Genomic DNA, 25,456 nt, shown 5'->3' with positions numbered 1-25,456 from the left:
AGTGCTAGTTCTGCAAGGTTCGCAGGAGAGCTTCTGTAAAGTTTGGAATGTAGGAGACGAGATACTGGCAGAAGTAAAGCTGTGAGTACAGGGCGTGAGTCGTGCTTCGGTAGCTCAGATGGTAGAGCACTTGCCCGCGAAAGGCAAAGGTCCCGAGTTCGAGTCTCGGTCGGGCACACAGTTTTAATCTGCCACGAAGTTTCAAGAACGTAGTAATTAAAATTCCAAAGAAAGCAGTTGTTTACAGATGGGGATGTTACTGAACTGTCAGTTTAATAAGTATGGCTTCAAATTACAAACGGAAATTCTTTACGGAAGAATGGAAAAAAACTGGTAGAAGCCGACCTCGCGGAAGACCAGTTTGGATTCCGGGGAGATGTAGGAAGACGCAAGGCCATACTGACCCAACGACTTCTCTTAGAAGACAGGTTAAGGAAAGACAAAACCATATTTATTGGATTGTTAGACTTAGAGAAAGCTTTTGACAACGTTGACTGGAATATTCTCTTTAAAATTTGTAGATAGCAGGGTTAAAATACGGGGAGCGAACGTTATTTACAAGTCGTACCGAAACCAGACGGCAGTTATAAGAGTCGAGGGGCATGAAAAGGAAGCGGTGGGTTAGAGTGGAGTGAATCCGGGTTGTAGCGTACCCCGACCTTATTGCATCTGTACGCTGAGAAAGCAGTAATGGAAACCAAAGAAAAATTACGAGTAGAGATTCAAGTCCAGAGAGAAGAAATAAAATCCTTGAGGTTTGCCAATGACTTTGTAATACTTTCAGAGGCAGCAATGAACTTAGAAGTGCGGTTGAACGAATTTGTCAGTGTCTTCAAAGGGGGATATAAAATGAACGTCAATAAAACCAAAACAAGGATAATGAAATGTAGGTGAATTAAATGAGGTGATGTTGAGGGAATTAGATTAGAAAATGAAACACTGAAAGCAGTAGATGAGTTTTGCTATTTGGGCATCAAAACAACTGATAATCCGTGAAGTAGAGAGGATATAAAATGTAGACTGGCAATGGTAAGAAAAAATTTTCTGAAGAAGAGAAATTTGTTAAGATCGAGTATAGATTTAAGAGTCAGAACATCTTTTCTGGAAGTATATGCATGAAGTGTAGCCATAAACATTGTGATCAGGTGGTTGTAGTTACGTAATGCCGACAGGCTGGTATCACATGCCCCTTGGTGTTACCATGCTGCCCTATACTCCATGCGATGCCAACGTGTGAGTACATGATACACTTCCACTTAGTACGTTTTCCTTCATCTCTGTATGGAACAGGACATAATACATTCAAATCATTCTTGGATTTACGAGCAGAGACACATTTCCTCCCTGAGATAGGGAGTAAACTGTTATAGAAAAGTGTCCATTGAACTACTATTGGCACGAGTACATCAAGACGAGTACATATTTACAATGTTTGCAAAATTTCCAGAGCATTTCCCTGTTCAAGGAAAACATTGTTGAAAAGATAATAGTGTCAATATTAACGATATTGATATTGGCATAGAAGGATAACGGAATGTAGTGTAATGAAATCAAGTGATGCTGAACAAATTAGATAAGGAAATGAGACGTTAAAAGTACTAGATGACTTCTGCTATTTGGGCAGTAAACTAACTAACGATGGCTGAAGCAGAGGATATAAAATGTACCCTGGAAATGAGAAGAAAATCGTTTTTGTGTAAGAGAAATGTGCTAACATAGAATCTAAATTTAAGTGTTTCTAAGTCTTTGCTGAGGGTCTGCTAGGTTACACTCTTGTTGAAGGTAAGGACATTGGATCATGTATCTGATATGTGTTAATTATTCACCCTCCAAAATAACAAATCAGGAATTAAACGGCTATTAAATTAGACACGACTGACGATTAATTCCATTAAAGAAAACATTTGACAAGCGATGATAACATTATTCAAGTAAAAACTTGGCACATCTGATAAAACGGCCTCGGTAAGATTCTAAAAATCACATAAATGAAACAACAGCAATCGAGAAGCTGTACTGTGATTGTCGTGACGTTAGTATAAGAAAACGAGTAGTACTACAAAAGGGAATGTGTGGGACTTGTAGTCGGAGATGGAAGCAAGCAGGTTACTGAATCTGAGTGCAAGTCTTCAGAGTGAAGCTTGAAGCTATAAAATTTGATGAAATCTCTTTATTGCCCCCGATGCATGGTGTCACGGTTGTGGCTCGATCTTATCGTAGTAAATTGTAGGTGGGGGTTGAGGTGTATGAAGAATCAGCCATTGGCGGCACACCAATCACCCTCGCCAAAAACTAAATGCAGATCAGCACGAAATCTCTCGAATGCCCTTGATACACCTGCTCCGGTGATAAATCATGCTAATCAAGACTCTTGGAGAGCAAGCAATGAGGGTTCGTTACAAAGAAGTAATTATGTATCGTTGTTCACTAAAACGGAAACTCGTATTTCTTCGTTTTTGCTCTTCAATCTCTTCGGATTGGCTGGATTACGGACCTTACATGGCCCAACGGGTAAACAAGTTCCTTAGAAAACGCTAATCCACTTCCCTTGCCTGTTCTGTAGGCAGTTACCTAGGGACATAAGTCCCGCTACTTAACACAGAAAAAAGGTATCTCACTCCCTTTCCATCCCTTGCTGTAGACAATGAGGTGCACCACAGGAGATCTTATCCGTGTCTGTAGTGTCTCAAGTGTCCAGTAGCAGCACTACAAAAGACTGTCCATTGGACCGGGAGCCATTGACCTGTGCGGCTCTCAGGCCCCCGGCTCTCCCTTCGTGGCACCGCTCCAGGGGTGGTAACCTACATAACACCACGGCACTCAAGAAGAAATTGCATTTGATACTGACAATCACTAGTATAGACCACATTTATCAGTGTCGATTAATTTTTTTGATTGAATGGGTCTGTGCAGTATAATTTTATATACGTTAAGGAACTGTTTTCGAAAAACGGTCACTTAACACAGTGTAGCCTTATATGCACGTTAAATGTGGACAATAAGCAGCAAAATCAAGAATAGAATAGCAGCTCTTGAAGTGGTATTACACAAGAATACTGAAGATTAAAGGTGTAGATCATGTAACTAAAGATCAGATACAATATGTCATCGTAGTGGGTGGACGCAAGCTGAAACCTTCGTCCAGTGATTGCATCACTTCAGTTCTTATACCAAACATTCTACGAATGAACCAGTTCATTTTATTCATATGGGCCACCACAGTGGTACATTAAAGCCATTTTGAAGTTTTCCAACTCAGCTAGTTTTCAGAAAGATTCAGTTAATTACATCTTGCACGCTTATGCATATGTAACGTATGTGTCATAATTATAGTGTTGTATATGAGTGTCACGCCCGTGGTCTAGTGGTCGCGTCTTTGGTTAGTAATCAAACTGCCATCGGTACCAGGTTGGAAACCAACATCCGGTTACATTTTGACTAATAATCAGAATTGGCGGCAGAAGTCTTCCGGCATAAGAAGTTACCCTTATTCTGCCAACGACCTTGTCTAAGAGGGCGGAGGAGCGGACAGGGGTTCAGAGGACTCTCTTGTACTTGAGAAGGTAAACTGCCTCTTAAGGCGGAAGAATCAGCAATAATCAACGGCAAGAGGATGCATAAGGCAATGGAAACCACTGCAATAAAAACGCACAATGTGTATCCACAGAACATGTGGCCTGTAATTGAAAAAATGTCATAATGATCCCGACATTGGCGAAAAATTCCGGAAGAGTCCCCGATTCAGATCTCCAGGAGGGGACTGCCAAGGGGAGGTGACGATGAGAAAAAGATTCAACAGTCGACGAAAGGATAAGGTTCTACGAGTCAGATCGCGGAATGTCAGAAGCTTGAACGCGGTAGCGAAGCAAAAAATCTGAAAAGGAAAATGCAAAAGCTCAATCTAGATGTAGTAGGGGTCAATGAAGTGAAATTGAAAGAAGACATGGGTTTTTATCAGGTGAGTATTGGGTAATATCAACAGCAGCAGAAAATGGTATAACTGGAGTAGGATTCGTTAGGAATAGGAAAGTAGGGCAGAGAGTGTGTTAATGTGAAGAGTTCAGTGATAGGCTTGTTCTTATCAGATTCAACAGCAAACGAACACCGACAACGGTAGTTCAGGTATACATGCCAACTTCGGAAGCTGAAGATGAAGAGAAAGAACCAATTGTTTTGGAAATTTGTGGTAAGGTCTTACTGCTGAGGTCATCGGTCCCTAAGCTTACACACTACTTAATCTAACTTAAAGTAATTTACGCTAAGAACAACACACATAGACACCCATGTCCGAGGGAGGACTCGAACCTCCCACTGGGGGAGACACACGAACAAGTATATGAGGATATTGAAAATGTAATACATTAAGCAAAGAGAGCTGAAAATCTAATGGTCATGGGGAACTGGAATGAAGCTGTAGGAGAAGGGGTAGAAGAAAAGGTTACATGAAAATATGGGCTCGGCACAAGATATGAGAGAGCAGAAAGACTAACCGACTTCTCTAATAAATTTCAGCTAGGAATAGCAAATACTCTGTTCAAGAATCACAAGAAGAGGAGGTAGAGGTGGTAAAGGCCGTGTGATACGGGAAGATTTTACTTACATTATATCATGGTCAAACGGAGATTCCGAAATCAGATACGGGATTGTAAGGCGTACTCAGGAACAGATATATACTCAGGTCACAATGTAGTACAGATGAAGAGTAGGCTGAAGTTTACGATAGTAGTCAGGAAGAATCTATACGAAAAGAAATTGGATTCAGAAGTACTAAGGAATGACGAGATATGCTTGAAGTTCTCAAAGGCTATAGATACAGCAGTAAGGAATAGCGCAGTAGGCAGTACAGTTGAAGAGGAATGGACATCTCTAAAAAGGGAAATCACAGAAGTTGAAGAGAAAAAAAAATAGGTACAAAGAAGGTAAGTGCCAAGAAACCATGGGTAACAGAAGAGATACCTCAGTTGATCAATGAAAGAAGAAAAGGCAAAAATGTTCAGAGTCACTCACGAATGCAGAAATACAAGTAACTGAGGAATGAAGTAAATAGGGAATGCATGGAAACTAAGACTAAATGACTGCATGAAAAATGTGAAGAAGTCGGAAGAACAAATGATTGTCGGATGGACTGACTCAGCATATAAGAAACTCAAAGCAACCTTTGGTGAAATTAAAAGCATGGGTGGTAACATCTGGAGTGAAAAGAAAATTCCATTGTCATATGCAGAGGAAAAAACGGATAGGTGGGAAGAGCGCACTGAAGTCCTCTATGAGGGTGAAGATTTGTCTGATGTGATAGAAGAAGAAACAAGAGTCGATAGAGAAGATATAGGGGATCCAGTATTAGAGTCGGAATTTAAGTGAGCTTTGGAGAACTTAAGATCAAATAAGGCAAAAGCGATATACAAAATTCCATCAGAATTTCTAAGATCAATGGGAGAAGTGGCGACGAAACGACCGTTTACATTGGTGTGTAGAATGTACGAGTCCGGCGAGACACCGTCTGACTTTCGGAAAAATATCATCCAAGCAATTCCGAAGACTGCAAGAGATCACAAGTGCGAGATTTATCGCGCAATCAGCTTAACAGTTCATGCATCCAAGTTGCTGACAAGAACAGTATACAGAAGAATGGAAACAAAAATTGAGGATGTGTTATATGACGATCCGTTTGGCTTTAGGCAAGGTAAAGGCACCATTGATAATGACGTTGCCATTGATAATGGAAGCAAGACTAAAGAAAAATCAAAACACGTTAACAGTATTGGTCGACCTGAAAAAAAGCGTTCGACAATGCAAAATGGTCCAAGATATCCGAAATTCTCTTAAAAATAGGAGTAAGCTATATGGAGAGACGGGTTATATAGTACAATATGTACAAGAGCCAAGAGGAAATCGTTAGAGCAGACGACCAAGAACGAAGTATTTCGATTAAAAAGGGTGTAAGGTAGAGATGTAGTATTTAGCCTCTACTTTTCAATCTGTACATCGAAGATGCAATAATGGAAACAAAAGGAAGTTTCGGGAGTGTAATTAAAATTCAATGTAAAAAGATATCAATGATACAATATGTTTATGACATTGCTATCCTGATAAAGTAAAGCAGAATTACATGATATACTGAACGGAATAAACAGTCTAATGGGCACAGAATATGGACTAAGAGTAATTCGCGGAAAGACGAATGTAATGAGAAGTAGAAGAAATGAGAACAGCTAGAATCTTAACATTAGGATTGATGTTCACGAAGTAGATGAAGTTAAGGAATTCTGCTACCTAGGCTGTAAAATAACCAATGACGGACGGAGCAAGGAGGACATCAAAAGCAGACTCGCTATGGCAAAAAAGGCATTTCTGGCCAAGAGAAGTCTACTAGTGTCAAACATAGGCCTTCAATTTGAGGAAGAAGTTTCTGAGACTGTACGTTTGGAGCACAGCATTGTATGGTAATGAAACAGGGAATGTACGAAAACAGGAACAGAAGAGAATCGAAGCATTTGAGATGTGGTACAACAGGCGAATGTCGAAAATTTGATGGGCTTATAAGGAATGAGGAGGTTCTACGTACAATCGGAGAGGAATGGGGTATATGGCAAACACTGACAAGGAGAAGGGAAAGGATGGTAGGTTATCTGGTAAGACATCAGGGAATGACTTCCACGGTATTAGAGGGAGTTGTAAAGGGCAAAAACTGTAGAGGAAGACGGAGACTGGAATACATCCAGCAAATAATTGAGGACGTTGGTTGCAAGTGCTAGTCTGAAATGAAGAGGTTGGCACAGGAAAGAAATTTGTGGCGGGCTGCACCAAACCAGTTGGAAGACTGATGACTCAAAAAAAGATGAGTGAGACAATGTATGTATGTAAGGGGTGCACCATGTGAGAAAGACGTTTCTCAAATATTTGGTACACGAAGCGTAACTTCCCGACATTGTATTAACCGTTAATTCTAGTATTCGAAAGAAAGTATTATTAAATTTTATAGTTATCATTACAGTCTTGCGAAACAGTTATAATATACATTTTACCCATGAGGGTGTAATTATCCCCATGTGGGAAACCACTGCTCTAAACGCAGACGGATGGGGCACACAGATTCCACTACAGTGGGACATGCTGGCGTCTGGTAGAGCATTCAGCCACCCATCCCCGTTAATATTGCCAAACTCGGTATTAACCTACCGACCGTTAGAAACACGAGAAAAAAGCAAAGAAAAGAAGAGAAGATCAACTAGAATGAGGGACAGTATGATGGAATATATGCTAGGACATCAGGTAATAACTTCCACAGCACTAGATGGGCCCGTAGAGACCAAAATTTGAAGCGGAAGGTAGAGAATGGAATGTATTCAACATGTGCTGAAGGCCTTTAGATGTTAGTGTTACTCTTCCATGAAGATGTTATAACAGGAGAGGGGATTGGTACGTGCAGCGCGAGGACAGACAGAACAATGACACCATCATCTACCAACGGAAAATGGTTGCGCCTCAGCAACAAAAGATGGTCAGCAACATTCTCATTCATAGCCTGCCTGAACGGCCACAGCTCCTTGCTTTGAGTTAATGGAGGCCGTACTGGATTTGCATCCAGAAGACACATAGGGGCTGCCAACCAGTAACCCACTGTGTGCTGATGATCGGTACACTGCTCTAGACTGCAACTTACATGCAGGGCAGTCTCTAAGTTTTGCTATGCAGCTATTATGATGAGGAGGGAAAGATGGCGGTAGCTTCTCCAAAATGTTAGGTGTTAACTATCGAAACAAGTATTTTAACACCAGCGTCAGTAGTGTGCATGATTTCAAATTGCCAGTTACTTAACTTACTAAACAATTTCCGCCTGTTAGAAACATCCTGGAAATATTAAAAAAAGAAAAAAACGCTCCAGTGCTTCTTCAAAACTTCATTTACAGAACCGGTTTCGGCCTCGACATCAGGCAGTCTATCTGAAACTCCCATATGTTAACACATAATATGAAGGACATATAGAAATTTCAATTTTTTTATAATAGGAGTTGAGAGGCAATACTTATATTTGTATAGTGCGTGTATAGAAATAATGTACAATTTGTGTTGTGCTGTAGCGAAGCAACGTCAAATGATAAAAACAATGAAGCCAATTGGCTTTAAGAAAAGTTTAGAACGCAATAGTATCATGATGAAAATGGGAAAGGCGTATTGTAAAATCTGTACAATTCGTTACTTTAAAAATGTTAACATGGTTTAGCTTACAAAGAATTACCTGTTGCGTTTAAAAATTAAATTGCATGCTGCTTTATGGACATTTATGAAGAGAGAGAAATTTACGCTCATCTGAATAAACCCAAGGGAAAGACGCTTAACGAGCAATGCACTTTAAGGAGCACCGTTTTCTTGAATATCTGCGACTCAGTTATTCCAAACTTCCTTTAAAGATTTTCCGTAAGTCTGTAGCTGCAGCTAGTTATTTGTAAATATACTTTTGTAAACAGTCGACGATGCATCTAAGTAGGCTAAAGCCGTCAACACTTAATGGTTGTTAAAATTGCACATATTGAGGTCGTACCTTTATGCACGACATGGACACCGCGTTTCTTTACAACTATTTTACATTTTCATTAATTAAAAATAAATAGTTTTAGCTTTTATTTGAAAAACATGCAACTTGTAGTTGTGAAACACATCACAATATAACTCTTTTAAGCTAAAGCAGGTTAAAAGTCTTTCGACTGTAAGTTTTTATAATTACGACACCCCCATTTTTATATTGACTTCATTGGGCGCGAAACGTTTTTTTTAAATCCAGTCGGCTTCTACTATTTTTGTCATTTAACGTTGCTTCTGTACGGCATAACGTAAGTTCTAAATTATTTCCGCACTTGTACTATACATTAATAATTATCACATCTCATCTACTATAGAAAAGAGAAATATGTATACGCCATCACATTATGTATTGAAATTTAGCAGTTCCAGACACACTTGATAATGGTCTAATATAAAGGCTAAAACTAGTCGCATGAACTTGATAAAGTTCTGAAAAAGCAACTGGAACAACTTTTCATTTTTTAACAACAGCTGCAGAATCACCATCATCCAGAGATGGAGAAAATAATAACTCCTGAACTAATTAGGCGCTTTGTTTGCTCCGCAAAATGTTCTTCCAATTGAGTGTACGCCCATACTGTTACGTTCCGTAATTTCATTGCAACCAAAATAAAAATCGTTCTCTGTTAAGCACGAATTTTTTACAGTGTGAATTTTTTTTCTTCCTTTCGTTTGTCAGCTACAAAAGTTGTATTACAAGTCTTTCGAAGATAGTAGACTACACTTGTCCCTGATGGAGTCACAGTGAAAGGGTGGGAAACGATTTAACACCCCGTCCATAATGTGGTCGTTAGGGAAGTATCACGAACTCAGATAGGACTATGATGGTGGAGGAAATTTTACATGTTCTTTTCAAAGGAACCATCTTAGCACTGGCATTAATCGATTAATAGGGACTAGTCAAATCCTGAATCCGGATGGCCCAACTTGAGTTTTGTGCTGTGCTTCTAGTGAACGTAATTCCAGTGTTTTAAGCACTGCACCACCTCCCCCCTGGGAGTCAACGTCATGAGAATTTTCCATACTATGGATTCCAAACACGGGAGGTCTAGGTAGTGCGCATGTTGCTCCTTGCTTTATGAAACATGAAAGACAAATACACACAATACATAAACACCGAAGTAAGTGAAAAGTGAGGCTGGAGGAGGAATGTTCCACTGAGTTAAATTTGTCACCCTTTTTATACATATTCACACTTCTGTTTCCTGTTAAGTGTGTCTACTGGATGCTAAAACACAAGAGAAATTTCACGCGCCATGAGAATAAGACTAGGATAAGGAAATAGTGGAATATAATTTCTTATAATTGTTACGAAAGACTACAGAAATTCCAAATCTGTATGAGGTGTGGAAAAATGTTGAAGTAGATTTTTAAAGTTTACAGAGAACATGTGGTAGAACGCACCTGTAGGAAATCTCGAGGAGTGGCTCCAAGAACTTGCAGGATTTTGTCGTACCCGGAATCCTGGCAAAACTCGAAAAACATCTTCCCGAAGAGTTCCAGTATTGTGTTAGCAGGAATCTCTGTAATCACAGTAAATTAACGTTTGTGAGCATTACAAATTACAACGGTGACCATGTTTCTTAGTCTAATTTATTTATTAATCAGATAGGTTTCCCGCATCTATGGTTTCATCACTAGACTCAATACTGACTGTTATACAATGGAACATTTATAATGACTCAGAAATTGACAGAGTTGAGTGAAGAGAAGAAAAGCATCTGATTACTGCAGTTCGGCAGGAAAGTATAATTCTGTAGTGATTCTGAAGCGCCTACTATTGCATCACGAGAAGGTGACCATCTGGCTTTTCATATCTACAGACTCAGTGACACGGTTCATTTCTTAAGTAATGCACATAGGTTTACGTTTACCTACCTCAGTGACTAATTTTCAAAACCTGGGTAACTTCCCTTGTTTTTAATCCGGATTGCCGTCTGTGTTCAGATGTTGAATGTTTGTGACTTTTCAAAAGTGCGTGCGAGTAGCCCAGCACCAGGCAACTGGAGACGACTTTTGAGCATTTTTGTAAACAATTTGCGATTTGCTTAAAACTACGATAGTAAGCTACGAAGACATGTGATTTGGTTGCTACGGTGATGGCAAGCAAGGTAGAACTCATCACGTACTCGACCTCTGGCGCGTACGTCTAGTTATGGTAGGTGTCATCTGGACATCTTCACTCAATGGACTATGATCTTAATTTCGTCTCACTAAGCGACGTCACGTAAAAGGTGAAGACTCCATACAAGCGTGGTCTATCTTCAACGTCGAATCTTTCCTTTAGTAAGACACGGTGTCTAACTCTAACGGAAACCGTGAAAAGTATCACACCGGGGAGAAATTATACTACCGTCCTTCGTTAACCTTCCAGAAAATTCCCTTACAGAACTGTGGATGGTCCTCTGCATTTTTGTCACATTAAGTTTCGATTTTAGTATACGCTCTTCGATCTCCAACAAACACAGTACACCAGTCACGAGACAGCCCGATTTGAAAAGCGTAACTGTAAAATAGAGAACGCTGTGGATGAAACGAGACACCCTCATATATCTCAAGGCTTCATTTGCAACTTACACAATTTTCACTATCATCATGTTCACTACTATCATCATTGTGGTGAACGTATGCGTGACGAAATGATTACCATGTTAACGAACCATTCGTGTTAGTGTTAAATATTTACAGAACCCATTAACATTTCCTTCTCGACCTCTTGTAAAGTGTTTTTACACTTTACACACACCTCTATTTTTTCAGTGATAACTGCAGAAATGATTTCCACATCTTCAGCTATATAAATACACCGCAAGCCACGGTAGGGTGTATGGCGGAGGGTACAGTCTAACACTCTTAAAATTTCCTTTCGTGTCCCACTCGCGAGGGAAAAACACTAACTGTACAACTCCATACGAGCTCTGATTTCTCTCATCTTGTCTTCGTGGCCCTTGCACGAGATACATCTTGGCAGCAGTAAAATAGTTCCAAATTAAGTCTTAAATGTCAACTGCTTATATTTCTTCAATAGCGTTTCGCGAAAAGAACTACTTGTTCCTTCTGTGGATTCCCTTTTGAGTCCAAGGAGCATTCCCGTAATACTCGCGTGTTGACTGAACCTACCAGTAACAACTCCAGCAGCACGCCTCTGATTTTCTTCCATGTCTTCCTTTAATCCGACCTTTCACTCTGAATTTTAATCCCACTCTTGAACTTTCCTTTTACTTACATTATTGCTTGTTCGGTATATAGATTAAACAGTAGGACTGAAAAACTGCGCCTTTGTCTTACAATCTTTTTAATCCGAGAACTTCGTCCTTGGCCTTACAGTCTTATTGTTCCCTTTTAGTTCTTATACATATTGTACAAAATGCGTTCAATGAATAATGCAACACATGTTTTTCGGAAAGCAAGTTGGTTTTATTCTGAATTCCAATACGCAATATTATTCCGCACTCATTTGGTATACAAAATCCTTTTTCTCAACATAATCGTGCCGGCCGCTGTGGCTGAGCGGTTCTAGGCGTTTCAGTCCGGAACCACGGTGCTGCTACGGTCGCAGGTTCGAATCCTGCGTCGGGCATGGATGTGTGTGATGTCCTTAAGGTAGTTAGGTTTAAGTAGTTCTAAGTCTAGGGGGCTGATAACCTCAGATGTTAAGTCCCATAGTGCTTAGAGCCATTTGAACCATCAACATAATCTCCGTTCAATGCGACGGCATTACGCCACTTTACTGCGGTGGACTGTTGGCCGCAAGGTACCACTTTAGTGGTCATCGTCGGACCCAACGTCTTGCTGAATAAATAACCTCCCTATCGTCCAAGTACTGCTTCCTGTGCACTGCATTTTTCATCGTACCAAACAGGTGGAAGTCGGGAGGTAGGAAATTCGATCTGTAGGGAAGATGAGGAGGAACAGTCCAATGAAGTTTTGTAAGCTCCTGTCGGGTGCGCAGACTTGTGTGAGGCCTTGCGTTGTCGTGGAGAAGGAGACGTTCGGTTGTATTTTTGTAGCGACGAACACGTTGATGTCATTTATTCAGTTTCCTGAGGATAGGGCAGCTGTGTGTGGTCGACCGGCACGTGTTAGAAAGACAGACACATCGACCAACGGCTCACCGTCCTTTTGTTCACTGCCAGGTCTCCGTAGACATTCTGCAAGTGCTTTGAATATCTGCGATAGTCTGGTTTTGTGTCAGAACAAACTCAATGACTTTTTCCTGTTTGGAACGCAGCTCTGTTACAGATCCATTTTGAAGATTACGCCGGCCGGAGTGGCCGAGTGGTTCTAGGCGCTACAGTCTGGAACGCGCGACCGCTACAGTCGCAGTTTCGAATCCTGCCTCAGGCATGGATGTGTGTGATGTCCTGACGTTAGTTAGGTTTAAGTAGTTCTGCGTCTATGGGACTGATGACCTCAGATGTTAAGTCCCATAGTGCTCAGAGCCATTTGAACCATTTTTGAAGACTACGTATAGCGCCGCCACCTATCGAAACTTCGTGAAACTTTAGGGGCTGCCGATGGAACACTCCACGACGTCTCAAAACAGCTCTGCATATTTTAAACTGACGAGAGAAAAAATGTGATGCGATATTTATTGAACATACCTCGTAAATCACCCGTAATTCCCGGTAGTCTGCTCCTATTTTTCTCAGAATTTTGAACATCTTTCACTGTTTCATAATGTCGAGATCTGTTTGTCGCTCGAGAATTGCTATGAGCGTATACTGATTTTTCTCCTGTGTTGCTTCCCTTGTCAATAGCAACGTCAGCACCACCTCTCTAGTACCTAGGCCTTTCCTAAAGCTAAACTGATCGTCATCTAACAGGTTCCCAAATCTCTTTTCCATTCTTCTGTGTGTTATTCTTCTCAGCAGCTTGGGTGAACGAGATGTTAAGCTGATAATTCTACAGTTTTCGAACCTGTGTACCCTTGCTATCTTCCGAACTGTGTGTAAGATGTTCTTCTGAAGTCTGATGGTAGCCTTCGTCGCAATTAGGTTGCTCTTACCCGCAATAATCTTAGTAATTCCTGTGGATAATATCCCTCCCACCTTATTCGATCAAGTTTCCAGAGCTCTTCTAAATTATGACTCAAATACTGGATCCCCTACATCTTCCTTATCGACTCCAGCTTCTCCTTCCATCATATCATCAGATAAGTCCGCTCCCTCATAGAGGCCTTCAATGTACTCTTTCCACCTATCTGTCCTTTCCTCTGCGTTTAACAGTGGAAATCCCATTGAACTCTTCGATTTCTTCACATTTTGTCAGCAGCCATTGTGACTTGGTTGCCGTACACTTCCTATTGACTTCATTCCTAAGTTATTTATATTGCTACATTCGTGTCTCTCCCTCAGTTATTTTGTACTTCCTCCTTTAGTCGAACAGTTGAAGTATTTTTTCTTTTACTGAACTTTGTTCGGAGCTACCTTTTTCGTACCGTTGTCTGACAGTCCATCATATGTGGTTGCCCTCTTTAGAGACGCCCATTCATCTGCAACTGAAGTGCCTACTGTATACACTGATTAAAATGTCATCATTACGCGAAAACATTTTCAATGGAGGCGGAAGGCAATCCTAAAGTTGAAGAATGGTGTCGGTAGATAACAGCTATTGAGTGCGTCGGATGCTAGTGGAACGTTTTATGTGAAGATCGTAATACGACACTGTCAACTGTTTAGCGCTAGAATCCGGATTTTGAAAAACGTCGAGATATTGACAGGCATATTTAACCACGATACAAACAGATTTCACGGATCATTGACCGTTGTGCAATGACTTCAGAACGGGTGGCAACGAGATTGGCTCAGACTAGCAGCGTGGAAAAGAAGAATCGGAACGTGTTCTTCCAGAAGCGCTACGCCACAACAACACCGTAGGATTTTTCAGCTACAGAGTACCTAGCGAAGGCGTGCCCGATTTGAAAACTGAATATCTCTAAAACTAAGATCGACAGACGAATCCAACAAACGTTACGTTTATTATTAATTTTATACAGGAGTTACATAGAATTTTCTAATTAGTTTGAAAACCTACTAACAGACAGCGGTGCAATCCCTGTAGTGCCCATACATAGTTCACTGCAGGTCAGAGCGATCGGTTTCACCGTCAAAACGTGAAAGAAGGTTAGCATATCGAAGGAAGAGGTTGAAATCGTATGTTATATTCAGCAACATGATTTTCTGGTACTGGAATACCACAGGTTAGAGCAGTCTTGCGGCTACAAGGTGTAGTTTTTAAACACGATTTAATATAATTTATTAGAAACATTATGTAAAATACTCTTTATCCATAGACCGCAATTTCCTGTATACGATTGTATCATGATGACTAGCTTCGGTTGTTTTACACAACCATCCTTAGATCCTTAAAATCGTAAAAGATCTATGCATGTGCATTGAAAAACATCATCATTACCTGTAGTCATGCATTGAAATGCTTTCGTATTGTGGGCTACCAAGATTCTGACAGTACGTCGCTTAAAACGTCGTAAGAAGCAAGCCAAGGTTTGCACCATAATCTTGCAAGATGACGGTTATAAAGAAGGATACTTATCAGTTGTATTAGTAAAATCCGCTTCACACGTCCGTGATTTGCAGTTGTACAGCAAGTATTATAGTAAGAACAATATAAGCACGACACAAGTATTAAGACACGAAGGAATTACGACATGCAGCTGCTGGTGGGCACTGATTTGCATCAATGATAAAAATTGCGAATTTGTGCCGGATTGGGATTCGAACCCGCGTCCCTCTGATTGATAGGAGGGTGCTCTGACCACTTTTTTGTCGTTGGTCCATTTTGTTAGTTAATGTTCTTCCCATTTGGTCTGGGCGGACGCAGACGACATCCCTTCAAGTTGATCGCTGAATATTTCACTTACTTTTCTTCATTACAGAGGGCAGCCATCCATCCTCTGACCGAGCACGCTGAGCTACATCCGGACACAGAAGTCATCGCAACTGCACGAACCCCCTCAGCGAGCCTCCTGTCAGAACTAAATTCTCAACTTATCCATACACTACTACTGTTGTGCCCCTTGCCCATTACCCTCATTACGCGCGGTATTTCGTCGACTCCCGCAAGAGTTCGGGCCTGATGTGCATCATTGTGCATTTTCGCCTTGATTATACATGTTGTGTCTGTTTCTTAGGATATGTCCGAAAGAACAGACACCACACAGATAATTAAGGCGAGACTGGTCAATCATCCCTTCAGTGCAGGTGCACATCATGCTCTAACTCTTACGCGAATCGGCGAAATGCCTCGAGTAATGAGTATAAGGACAAGGGGCACAGCAGTAGTGTATGGATACGTTGAGAATTTGAGGTTGACGGGAGGCGTGCTGGGATGGTTCGTGCAGATGCGATGACCTCTGTGTCCAGATGGCTCAGTGGTCAGAACATCTGCCTAGTAAGCAGGAGGCCCATATTCGAATCCCAGTCCGGTACCAATTCACAACTTTCTCCATTGATACAAATCATTGTCCACTAGCAGCGTCATGTCGTAATTCCTTTGTGTCTTGATTGATAACGGCTGCAGGATGGAAACTGTGTCTGTTCTTTCGGACACACTGTGGAGCACCGTTGCATATACCGCTCTCACAATAATACTTGCTGTACAATTGCAAATCCCAGGCATGTGATGCAAGTTTTACAAATGCAACTGACAAGTTTCCTTATTTATTACCGTCATCTTGCGAGGTTATGAATCACAACATGGCTGGCTCATGATGAAGTTTCTAACTGCGTCGTAAACGTTGGCCCACAATAAGAATATATTTCAGTGCATGAATACCGTTAATTATGTTTTTTTTACCAGTGCATACGTTTCGTTTTTTTACGATTTGAAGAATATGAGGATGGTTGTCGAAAACAACGGAAGCTAGTCTTCCTACTATGATTGTATACGAAAACAGCGGTCAAGGTATAAAACGACTTTTTTGACTATAACTCTTTAATTTTTTAATACCTTACATTGACACCGCCGTCTCCTCCCTGACAATATCAATCTTCACCAACTTTTTAACTTACCAAAAGGACCCTATGCGGAAAGAGTTTGCAAACTCTTCGGCAAATTGCAACGGCCGGGTGGTGTGGCTGATGACCTAGCGGGCAATGTTAGCCCCAGGCAGAGTGTAGTTACTCCTGAAAAGTCGCCACGCTTTCTGGAATTATTCAGAAACATCCAAGGAAATTCGTCCGAAGAATTGCAGCAGGCACTGACAGGAAGCGTTCCAAGTCGCAGAAAATAGATGGCTCAATTTAAAGTCGAAACACACCGGGCCATTTCTGTACGAGCTGTGCGACAGATGGTTGAATTCGCAAACAGAATTCTCATAGTGACTGAAAATGAATGATTTAATATTGATTGCATCTGGTTCACTGGTGAAACAGACTTCCTCCTGAATGGAGTCGTGAATAATCAAAACTGGCGATTATGAGCTTCCAAAAATCATCATCTGCTTGAAGTAAAACTACGGTATTCTCCCAAACTTTATCGTTTGGACCGTGTTATACAGCAGAGGCATTATTGGCCCTTTTTCCGTGCCGAGAAACGATCACTAGTGAACATTAAGTTGTGGTTGTGGTACAATTTGTCGCAACACATCTAGCATTGGGGGATCGACCAGGAACCGAGCGGTTGATGTAAAATATGGCCAGACCACATCACAAGGAACAGGCATTTATCTTTCTTGCTGGATATTTCAGGAATAGGGTCACTGCGTTGGATAATTGCAAATTTATTGGCACAGGGTGAATTCTTCTCTATATTCGCCCACCCTGACTGCTTTTGACAACTTTTTGTGAGGCACATTAAAAATCCATCCCTCCATGTGGACGAGCTATAATCCATTTTCGTTGAGAAACTACAGGATGTGATGGCATATTTCATTGCTCGTGTGCACCACCTCCATACTGCGAGTGACAGACATTTCCGAAAGACAGTTGTGTGATTCCGAAGACTGCCGGTAGGGGACGAGTTTAATTATGCACACTGATACTGCACAGCATACAGCACCATCTGTTAGCAGCTTTTAAAACTACTTATAAACTTCTGTATCACATCTGTATAAAAGTCTTATAGCTTTCATCATAAACATATCTTTTCTTACACTCATCTATCGATTTTAATTCTCGAGATATTTAATGTTAAAATCAGAGACTTCCTCGCTGTACAACCTGTGCCTTTTATGAATTTTCAGGCGACAACAAATGAAATTTCGGGAGAGTGGCACCATGCACCATGCACCATGCTCCTTCGAGATCAGATTACTGGAAGATTGGTTGTAATCACGAGTTGTCACGCATCGTTTACTGCTGATACCATACGCCACACAGTTAAAATTTGCAGGCTGTAAAGCCAGCGGCAATTAGTACATTAAGTGACATTATGAGGTGTTCAGTGAGGCGAGTCTCGTTTCGGTTTGTGGCGGTCACATCGACACTAACTTGTTAGTCGCAGGAAGCAGCGCGTCTCGACACTCATACCCCACCAACTCTTGCGATCTTGGTGTGGGGACGAGTTATTGGGTATGAGAAAAGGCGCGATTTGGTGACTGTTGAAAGTAGGCTAAACGTTCGCCTGTCGCCATTATGGGGCAAGAAGGGCAAGAACCTTGATGGCCAGGATGACGCCCCTCTCGGTGTCCACCTCCTCCTGCGTCCTGCGCTGCGCATCTGCTGCTCCCCACTCTGTCCATCTGCTCCTTCTCCCTCCATTGTCCGTATTCTACACCCACACTCTCTGACCATCTCCTCCTCTCACTCTCTCTGTCGATATCCTTGACTTCTCTTCCTCTGTCCAGTTTCTCCATACCATCCCCGTCTCTTCCTCCCTCTGCGTCTGTCGATCCCTGCATGTTTCCTTTTTTGATCCACCTGCGCCTCCTCCCTCCCCTTCAGCATCTCTGTAAATCTGCTCCTTCCCCCTCTGCTCAACTCTAAGTCCACTTCCTCCTGCTCTCCCTATTTCACTATCTCCTCATCACCCCCTCAAAGTCTGTCTCCTCCTCCTCAGTCCATCCCCTCCTTACCCTCCATCTATCTTATCCTCATCCTCCGTCTGACCGTCTCCCACTCGTCGCGTTCTGTACATTTCTCCCTCCCCTTCTCTCTGCCCATCTCCTCCTCCCCGCCACCCCATCATTGACCATATTCTTCTTTTCCCCCTTGTCTGTCCATCTCCTCCTCGTCTCACCTCTCTTCATGTTACCACCCTCCACTCCAATAGGAGCCTTTCCTCCTCCAACCTTCTCTCTTCAAGTTACCAATCCAAACCCAACAAGAGATTCCTGGCTTATATTTTTCCAGATAGTAAGCGGTATGGATACCAAGTTTGTTGCGATCGATCCAGAAGCTTAGGAGGCACTTTACCCACATAAGCACATGCTAAATATTTTTCACTTATATTTCGAACATATTTGAGCACATATTTCACTTATGTCACAAGCGAATTTCCCGCTGTAGTTTTCTTTCCATGCATTTCAATGTTTATGACTTCATATCTCCTAAACTACGTGTTTTACAGCGATATTGTTTTTTGGGTGCATAAAACGCTAAATGTGGCTACTGTGTGCGAAATGTGTTCTGAATAACTTACCAGTAAAGAAGTAATAAATTAAAACTTAATGCGTGATGCAACATTTTTTTCATGTATCTTAGAGTTTATGACGTCACATCTCATCAGCTACTTATGGTACAGTGATATATTCTTGCAAGTACATTCAGTGATATATGTGAATACCGTTTGCAAAATTTGTTGCAAAGAAAGTAATTAGTAAAGAAGTAAAAAATAAAAGACCATACCCGATACAGCCATTTTATTGCATGAGCAGCCTAAATGTAGTAAGAGATAACCTTCTTTCATCATTTTTTGAGTGGTGTGGGCGAGAAAAGTCTCATAGGGGTTTGAAATTATTTATAAAGTTTGTTTCAAGTGCCTAAGTGCTCTCATTTTCAAATACTGGATGAGAATAATCTGGCTATTTGGGCATCGTGCAGTATGTTACTTTTTCACCACCACTCCTATGAGAGGTAGGTGGTTCTTACCCTACTGTGATTCTTTCCAGACAGTAACTGATACGTGAACCAAATTTGGCTGCAGAAGTCGATGCAGTGGTTTAGAAGATGATGTGGGACATACATGCATACATACATCCACCTTTATCATACCTGCTCAATGGTATGCTCAATGTTATAGAGAATGAAACAAATAGTTTTAAGTAAAACCTCCATTTTCACTCAAGTCGCTCTCGTTTTGGCTGTGGTGCCTAGTGTAGGTACCGTGGGACCAGCAGATTTTCTCGTGTCTTCCTTTGCAGGCCACCTATCAGTTATCAAGTGTTCCTGCTATCTGTCTCTGTCCCCTGTGTCGTGGTCAGAAATATCCAAATGTATTCAAGTGTATTTATGCAGTAGTTGATTCGTTTCTTCCACAGCACATATTTTCTTACTATTACAAACACTTGAAACAGAGAGAACACACCTGGAAGTTCTTTCTTTCTTTGGCTTTCATATCGTCTTGAGCGAACACCCACATTCGTTCTACTGCTGGCGCTTTCATCTTTGAAGTCTTGCTGAAGCAAGGGTTTTTACGTCACACTGTTGAAATGTCTACCCTACGTAGATAATTTGTGTAAGTACCTATACCTGGGCTTCAGGCTGGATATTCCATTTACGTTCAATCCTGACGTGCTATTAGAGAACATGGAGAGCTTCGGAAAATTATGTTCGTGCGTAAGGGGAAATTAAAAAGCAGACGGTGGCGGCAGTGAGGATTTGGATCGAGGAGGGAGGCCTGCAAGGGCAATTCGTGCCACTGTGTGGCAGGGTGGCTTATTAACTAATGCACCTACCTATCAGGAGACCCGGGTTCAATTCCCGACCTTAGTACAAATTTTCACTCATCCCTTCAGTCTATATACAAAAATCATACATGTATGAGACCAGTAAAGTCTCTGAAATTGCGTCATTTCATGAGCACCCTATGTCCTTTGAGTCTGATAAAACTGCCGTCACTGGAATCGACCGGCCACCCAGTCCCCACCATACTGAACATCGAAGTTCGACTACAGTATTCTCTTCAAAGCTGAATTCACGCCATTACTCTTTTACGCCCGCTGGTTTACAGCATGTAATATTAAGTGATCGTAAGAGAAATCTCACACGAAGATGCGCTAACGAATCTTTATCACACCACCCATGCTGACGCTCACATTTATCTCACGTTTGCTGAGAAAAACGAAGTACGAGAACATCAGCTTCTTTTATGCCTTTACTGGTCTTATCTCAGATAGTTCTGATGACATGGCACTTTAGTGGAAGCTACATACTGCTGTACTACCTACAATTTCAAATTATCCGTGTGAGGATAAATATGATGGCCGTCATAAGCAATGGCTCACTTCTTTGGAGCTACTTGGTTTGTGTTCGCAGCGATAAGCCTCTACGATATCGTTATAACTATAACGGTCGTGCTTCTGTTTTATGGACCGGAGAAGTCCAGCACCTCTCAGCCTGGAGAGCTGCTTTAGAATGTGGACATCAACATAAAGATTGATCGCTTTACGCCGCAGCTAAACGCTGCACTGCACGTGTTTCATTTGGCTGACGTGAGATAATCTTCAGAAAAGCAAACAGTTGTTTCCAAAGAAAATAAAACTCGTGTGGACAGAACTGATAAAAAACAAATGTCCACGACATTAATAATTAGTTTAGATATAATCTTTACGCAAAAAAGTAGCAAAGTCGTAAATTTACTAATTGGTGTAGCTTTCCGAAGTTAAGGCGAATATCCTTAACTACCGGGCGGAATTCGGAAATATACTAACGTAAATATTAATTTTAATGCTAGAAAATGATAATTATTTACTGTTGAGAATCCTGAGGCTAGACTGTATCACATCATGAAACTCGCCGTACATCAACTCATTCCAGCTTCAGAAAACTCAGCGACGTTGATAAATGTTTTATCAGCGCTAAATACATTACATGTCACTAACGTCACACCGCTATAACTGTCTTGTAGAGTTGTGTAGTTATACTATGGTTCTGGTTTAGTTCTAGAACCTGACTCGGGTAATAGTAAAGGTAGCAGAGAAGATTTTCTATTATGTCGTTCAAAATATGGAAGAAAAATTCAAAGAAAACGAAGGTGTATTCAAAGCGCCTGAGATTTCTGAAAAATGTGTTCGTCAATAAAAGCTGGGATAGCAAATTTTAAATACTGTGAAGAGTCTAGGGCAATTATAGACGATTGAATTACGACACAAAAGAGAGTAAAATCTGAAAATCGTAGGCAAGTTCTTGTTCATACAACTCAAATCGTAGTTCTATCCAGTTCATTTCACTTAGAAAAAGCAATTAAAGATTGACAGGTATGGAGGTGGAAGGAGAATTGAGGAGTGGAAATGAAAAACATTCTTACTGTCATTTCTTATTGGCAGTTCCGCCGGCTAAAGCTATGAACCCACTCCAAATAATACCAATCGGTAGAAGTAACTTCTTTTTAAAGATGCTGCTGATACATTGTTGTCACTAATAGTGTAAAATCTCCAAATGCAATATAATCAAAGTATCACATAATCATTCACTTCAAACAGATATTAAAAATTCTTACTGTGGATCGAAGAGGGAAAAATTTCAATGTCAAAAGCAGGAAGATCATGGCTTATGTATGTCGCGCCGAATTTCATCTGAATGACTATCTGTGCTTGTTAGTTGCAGAAAGGGAAGACCTATCGATCATATCGCCTTGTCTTCGACAGCACAAAGGCTTGCAATAAATTTTGCAACATCTCATCCCAAGCATGCAGCTGTGTAAGAAAGAGAACTGAATAGTGAGGGATGTTTTTTCAGGAATGTAATGTAGCTATTTTCAAACAAAAAGCATGTAAAACGAATGATAAGTGATTTTCGTTGACAAAAATTCTTTTAATTAAAATAGTACTGCTGTATATCTGTGTTTCCCAAATAAAAAGTAATGCTTTTGTATTGTGGCACTTGGAACAAATTCTTCTGATTGACACTGTGAACCGTGAGTTTCTTGGTTCGGCATTTAGAACGTTCTCACAAAATTATTTTTTCGTAATTTTTCTCATTAATTTTTGCATTAATGTAGTGGGCAGCATATTTCTGTTCTATCAGAACACCTGCTGAATTTTTATGATACAACTAAGCGATGTACAAAAAGAAATCAGTTATTGGGTAGAATTTAAAAAGAAATATCAAACCTCAAATGAGAGTAGGCACTTGCAACATTTTCGACATCCACGCTTCACAGCTGAGATTTGGGTACGAAATAAACTTCCACACTGAAAAATTAAGATTCATAATTGTTGAATTATTGTCAGTCAACTTTACAAGCAACTTGGATTCAAAGGAAATGAAAATCAAGCTGAAGCACTGAAAGCTAGTAGAGAAAAAAATAGCCGTTAATTTAACCCGTTCCTTTGTTTGAATGGTCACGTTGTGACTGTTGGGAGCATGGACCAATTTCATTCCCTGGCATCGTCAAGTAGTAGTAGTAGAAGTAGTAGAAGGGTTTTGGGGGCGCACGACAGCAAGGTCTTCAGCGCCCGTTCAGTATCATAGTGAGACGGGTCATCATCATCATCATCATCATCATCATTTAAGACTGATTATGCCTTTCAGCGTTCAGTCTGGAGCATAGCCCCCCTTATACAGTTCCTCCATGATCCCCTATTCAGTGCTAACATTGATGCCTCTTCTGATGTTAAACCTATTACTTCAAAATCATTCTTAACCGAATCCAGGTACCTTCTCCTCGGTCTGCCCCGACTCCTCCTACCCTCTACTGCTGAATCCATGAGTCTCTTGGGTAACCTTGCTTCTCCCATGCGTGTAACATGACCCCACCATCTAAGCCCGTTCGCCATGACTGCTACATCTATAGAGTTCATTCCCAGTTTTTCTTTGATTTCCTCATCGTGGACACCCTCCTGCCATTGTTCCCATCTACTAGTACCTGCAATCATCCTAGCTTCTTTCATATCCGTAACCTCAGACTTGTTGATAAGGTAACCTGAATCCATCCAGCTTTCGCTCCCATACAACAAAGTTGGTCGAAAGATTGAACGGTGCACAGATAACTTAGTCTTGGTACTGACTTCCTTCTTGCAGAAGAGAGTAGATCGTAGCTGAGCGCTCACTACATTAGCTTTGCTACACCTCGCTTCCAGTTCTTTCACTATGTTGCCATCCTGTGAGAATATGCATCCTAAGTACTTGAAACCGTCCACCTGTTCTAACTTTGTTCCTCCTATTTGGCACTCAATCCGTTTATATTTCTTTCCCACTGACATTACTTTCGTTTTGGAGGGATGCTAATCTTCATACCATAGTCCTTACATTTCTGATCTAGCTCTGAAATATTACTTTGCAAACTTTCAATCGAATCTGCCATCACAACTAAGTCATCCGCATATGCAAGACTGCTTATTTTGTGTTCACATATCTTAATCTCACCCAGCCAGTCTATTGTTTTCAACATATGATCCATGAATAATATGAACAACAGTGGAGACAGGTTGCAGCCTTGTCTTACCCCTGAAACTACTCTGAACCATGAACTCAATTTACCATCAACTCTAACTGCTGCCTGACTATCCATGTAAAGACCTTTAATTGCTTGCAAAAGTTTGCCTCGTATTCCATAATCTTGTAGAACAGACAATAACTTCCTCCTAGGAAACCGGTCATATGCCTTTTCTAGATCTATAAAGCATAGATACAATTCCCTGTTCCACTCATAACACTTCTCCATTATTTGCCGTAAGCTAAAGATCTGGTCCTGACAACCTCTAAGAGGCCTAAACCCACACTGATTTTCATCCAATTGGTCCTCAACTAATACTCGCACTTTCCTTTCAACAATACCTGAGAAGATTTTACCCACAACGCTGATTAAAGAGATACCTCTGTAGTTGTTACAATCTTTTCTGTTTCCATGTTTAAAGATTGGTGTGATTACTGCTTTTGTCCAGTCTGATGGAACCTGTCCCGACTCCCAGGCCATTTCAATTATCCTGTGTAGCCATTTAAGACCTGACATTCCACTGTATTTGATGAGTTCCGACTTAATTTCATCCACCCCAGCCGCTTTATTGCACTGCAATCTATTGACCATTTTTTCCACTTCCTCAAATGTGATCCTATTTCCATCATCATTCCTATCCCATTCTACCTCGAAATCTGAAACATTACTGATCGCATTTTCACCTACATTGAGCAACTCTTCAAAATATTCCCTCCATCTTCCCAAGGCATCCACAGGATTCACCAGCAGTTTTCCTGACCTGTCCAAAATACTTGTCATTTCCTTCTTACCTCCCTTTCGAAGACTGCTAATTACACTCCAGAATGGTTTTCCAGCAGCTTGACCCATAGTCTCCAACCTGTTTCAAAAGTCTTCCCACGATTTCTTCTTGGATGCTGCAATTATCTGTTTGGCTTTGTTTCTTTCTTCAACATAACTTTCTCTGTCTACCTGGGTTCTGGTATGTAGCCATTTTTGATACGCCTTCTTTTTCCTTTTACAGGCTGCCTTGACTGTATCATTCCACCAAGCTGTTTGCTTCTTCCTACTTTTACACACTACCGTTCCAAGACATTCTTTAGCCACTTCTAGTACTGTGTCCCTGTACCTTGTCCATTCCTTTTCCAATGACTGTAATTGGCTACATTCAACTAACTGGTACCTTTCTGAGATCGCTGTTATGTACTTGTGCCTGATTTCCTTATCCTGAAGTTTCTCCACTCTTATCCTCCTACATATGGACCTTACCTCCTGCACTTTCGGCCTCACAATCCCAATTTCACTGCAGATTAAATAATGATCAGTGTCATCAAAG

At 41.0% G+C, this 25,456-nt stretch overlaps 1 protein-coding gene across 1 annotated transcript in view; it reads right to left on the bottom strand.

Annotated features, from left to right (window-relative positions):
* LOC126095135 (guanylate cyclase soluble subunit beta-1) overlaps window positions 1-25,456 on the bottom strand; it is a 237,714-nt gene that overhangs the window by 182,966 nt on the left and 29,292 nt on the right. Inside the window, exon 4 of the mRNA XM_049909854.1 lies at window positions 9,988-10,106. Coding sequence (XP_049765811.1) covers window positions 9,988-10,106 — 119 coding nt within the window. The remainder of the gene's footprint in view (window positions 1-9,987; window positions 10,107-25,456) is intronic.

Source organism: Schistocerca cancellata, chromosome 8, assembly GCF_023864275.1.
Source record: "Schistocerca cancellata isolate TAMUIC-IGC-003103 chromosome 8, iqSchCanc2.1, whole genome shotgun sequence".
Classification (NCBI taxonomy): domain Eukaryota; kingdom Metazoa; phylum Arthropoda; class Insecta; order Orthoptera; family Acrididae; genus Schistocerca; species Schistocerca cancellata.
Note: the sequence above shows the minus strand (reverse complement) of the source record. Positions and strands in the feature narration are given on the sequence as shown.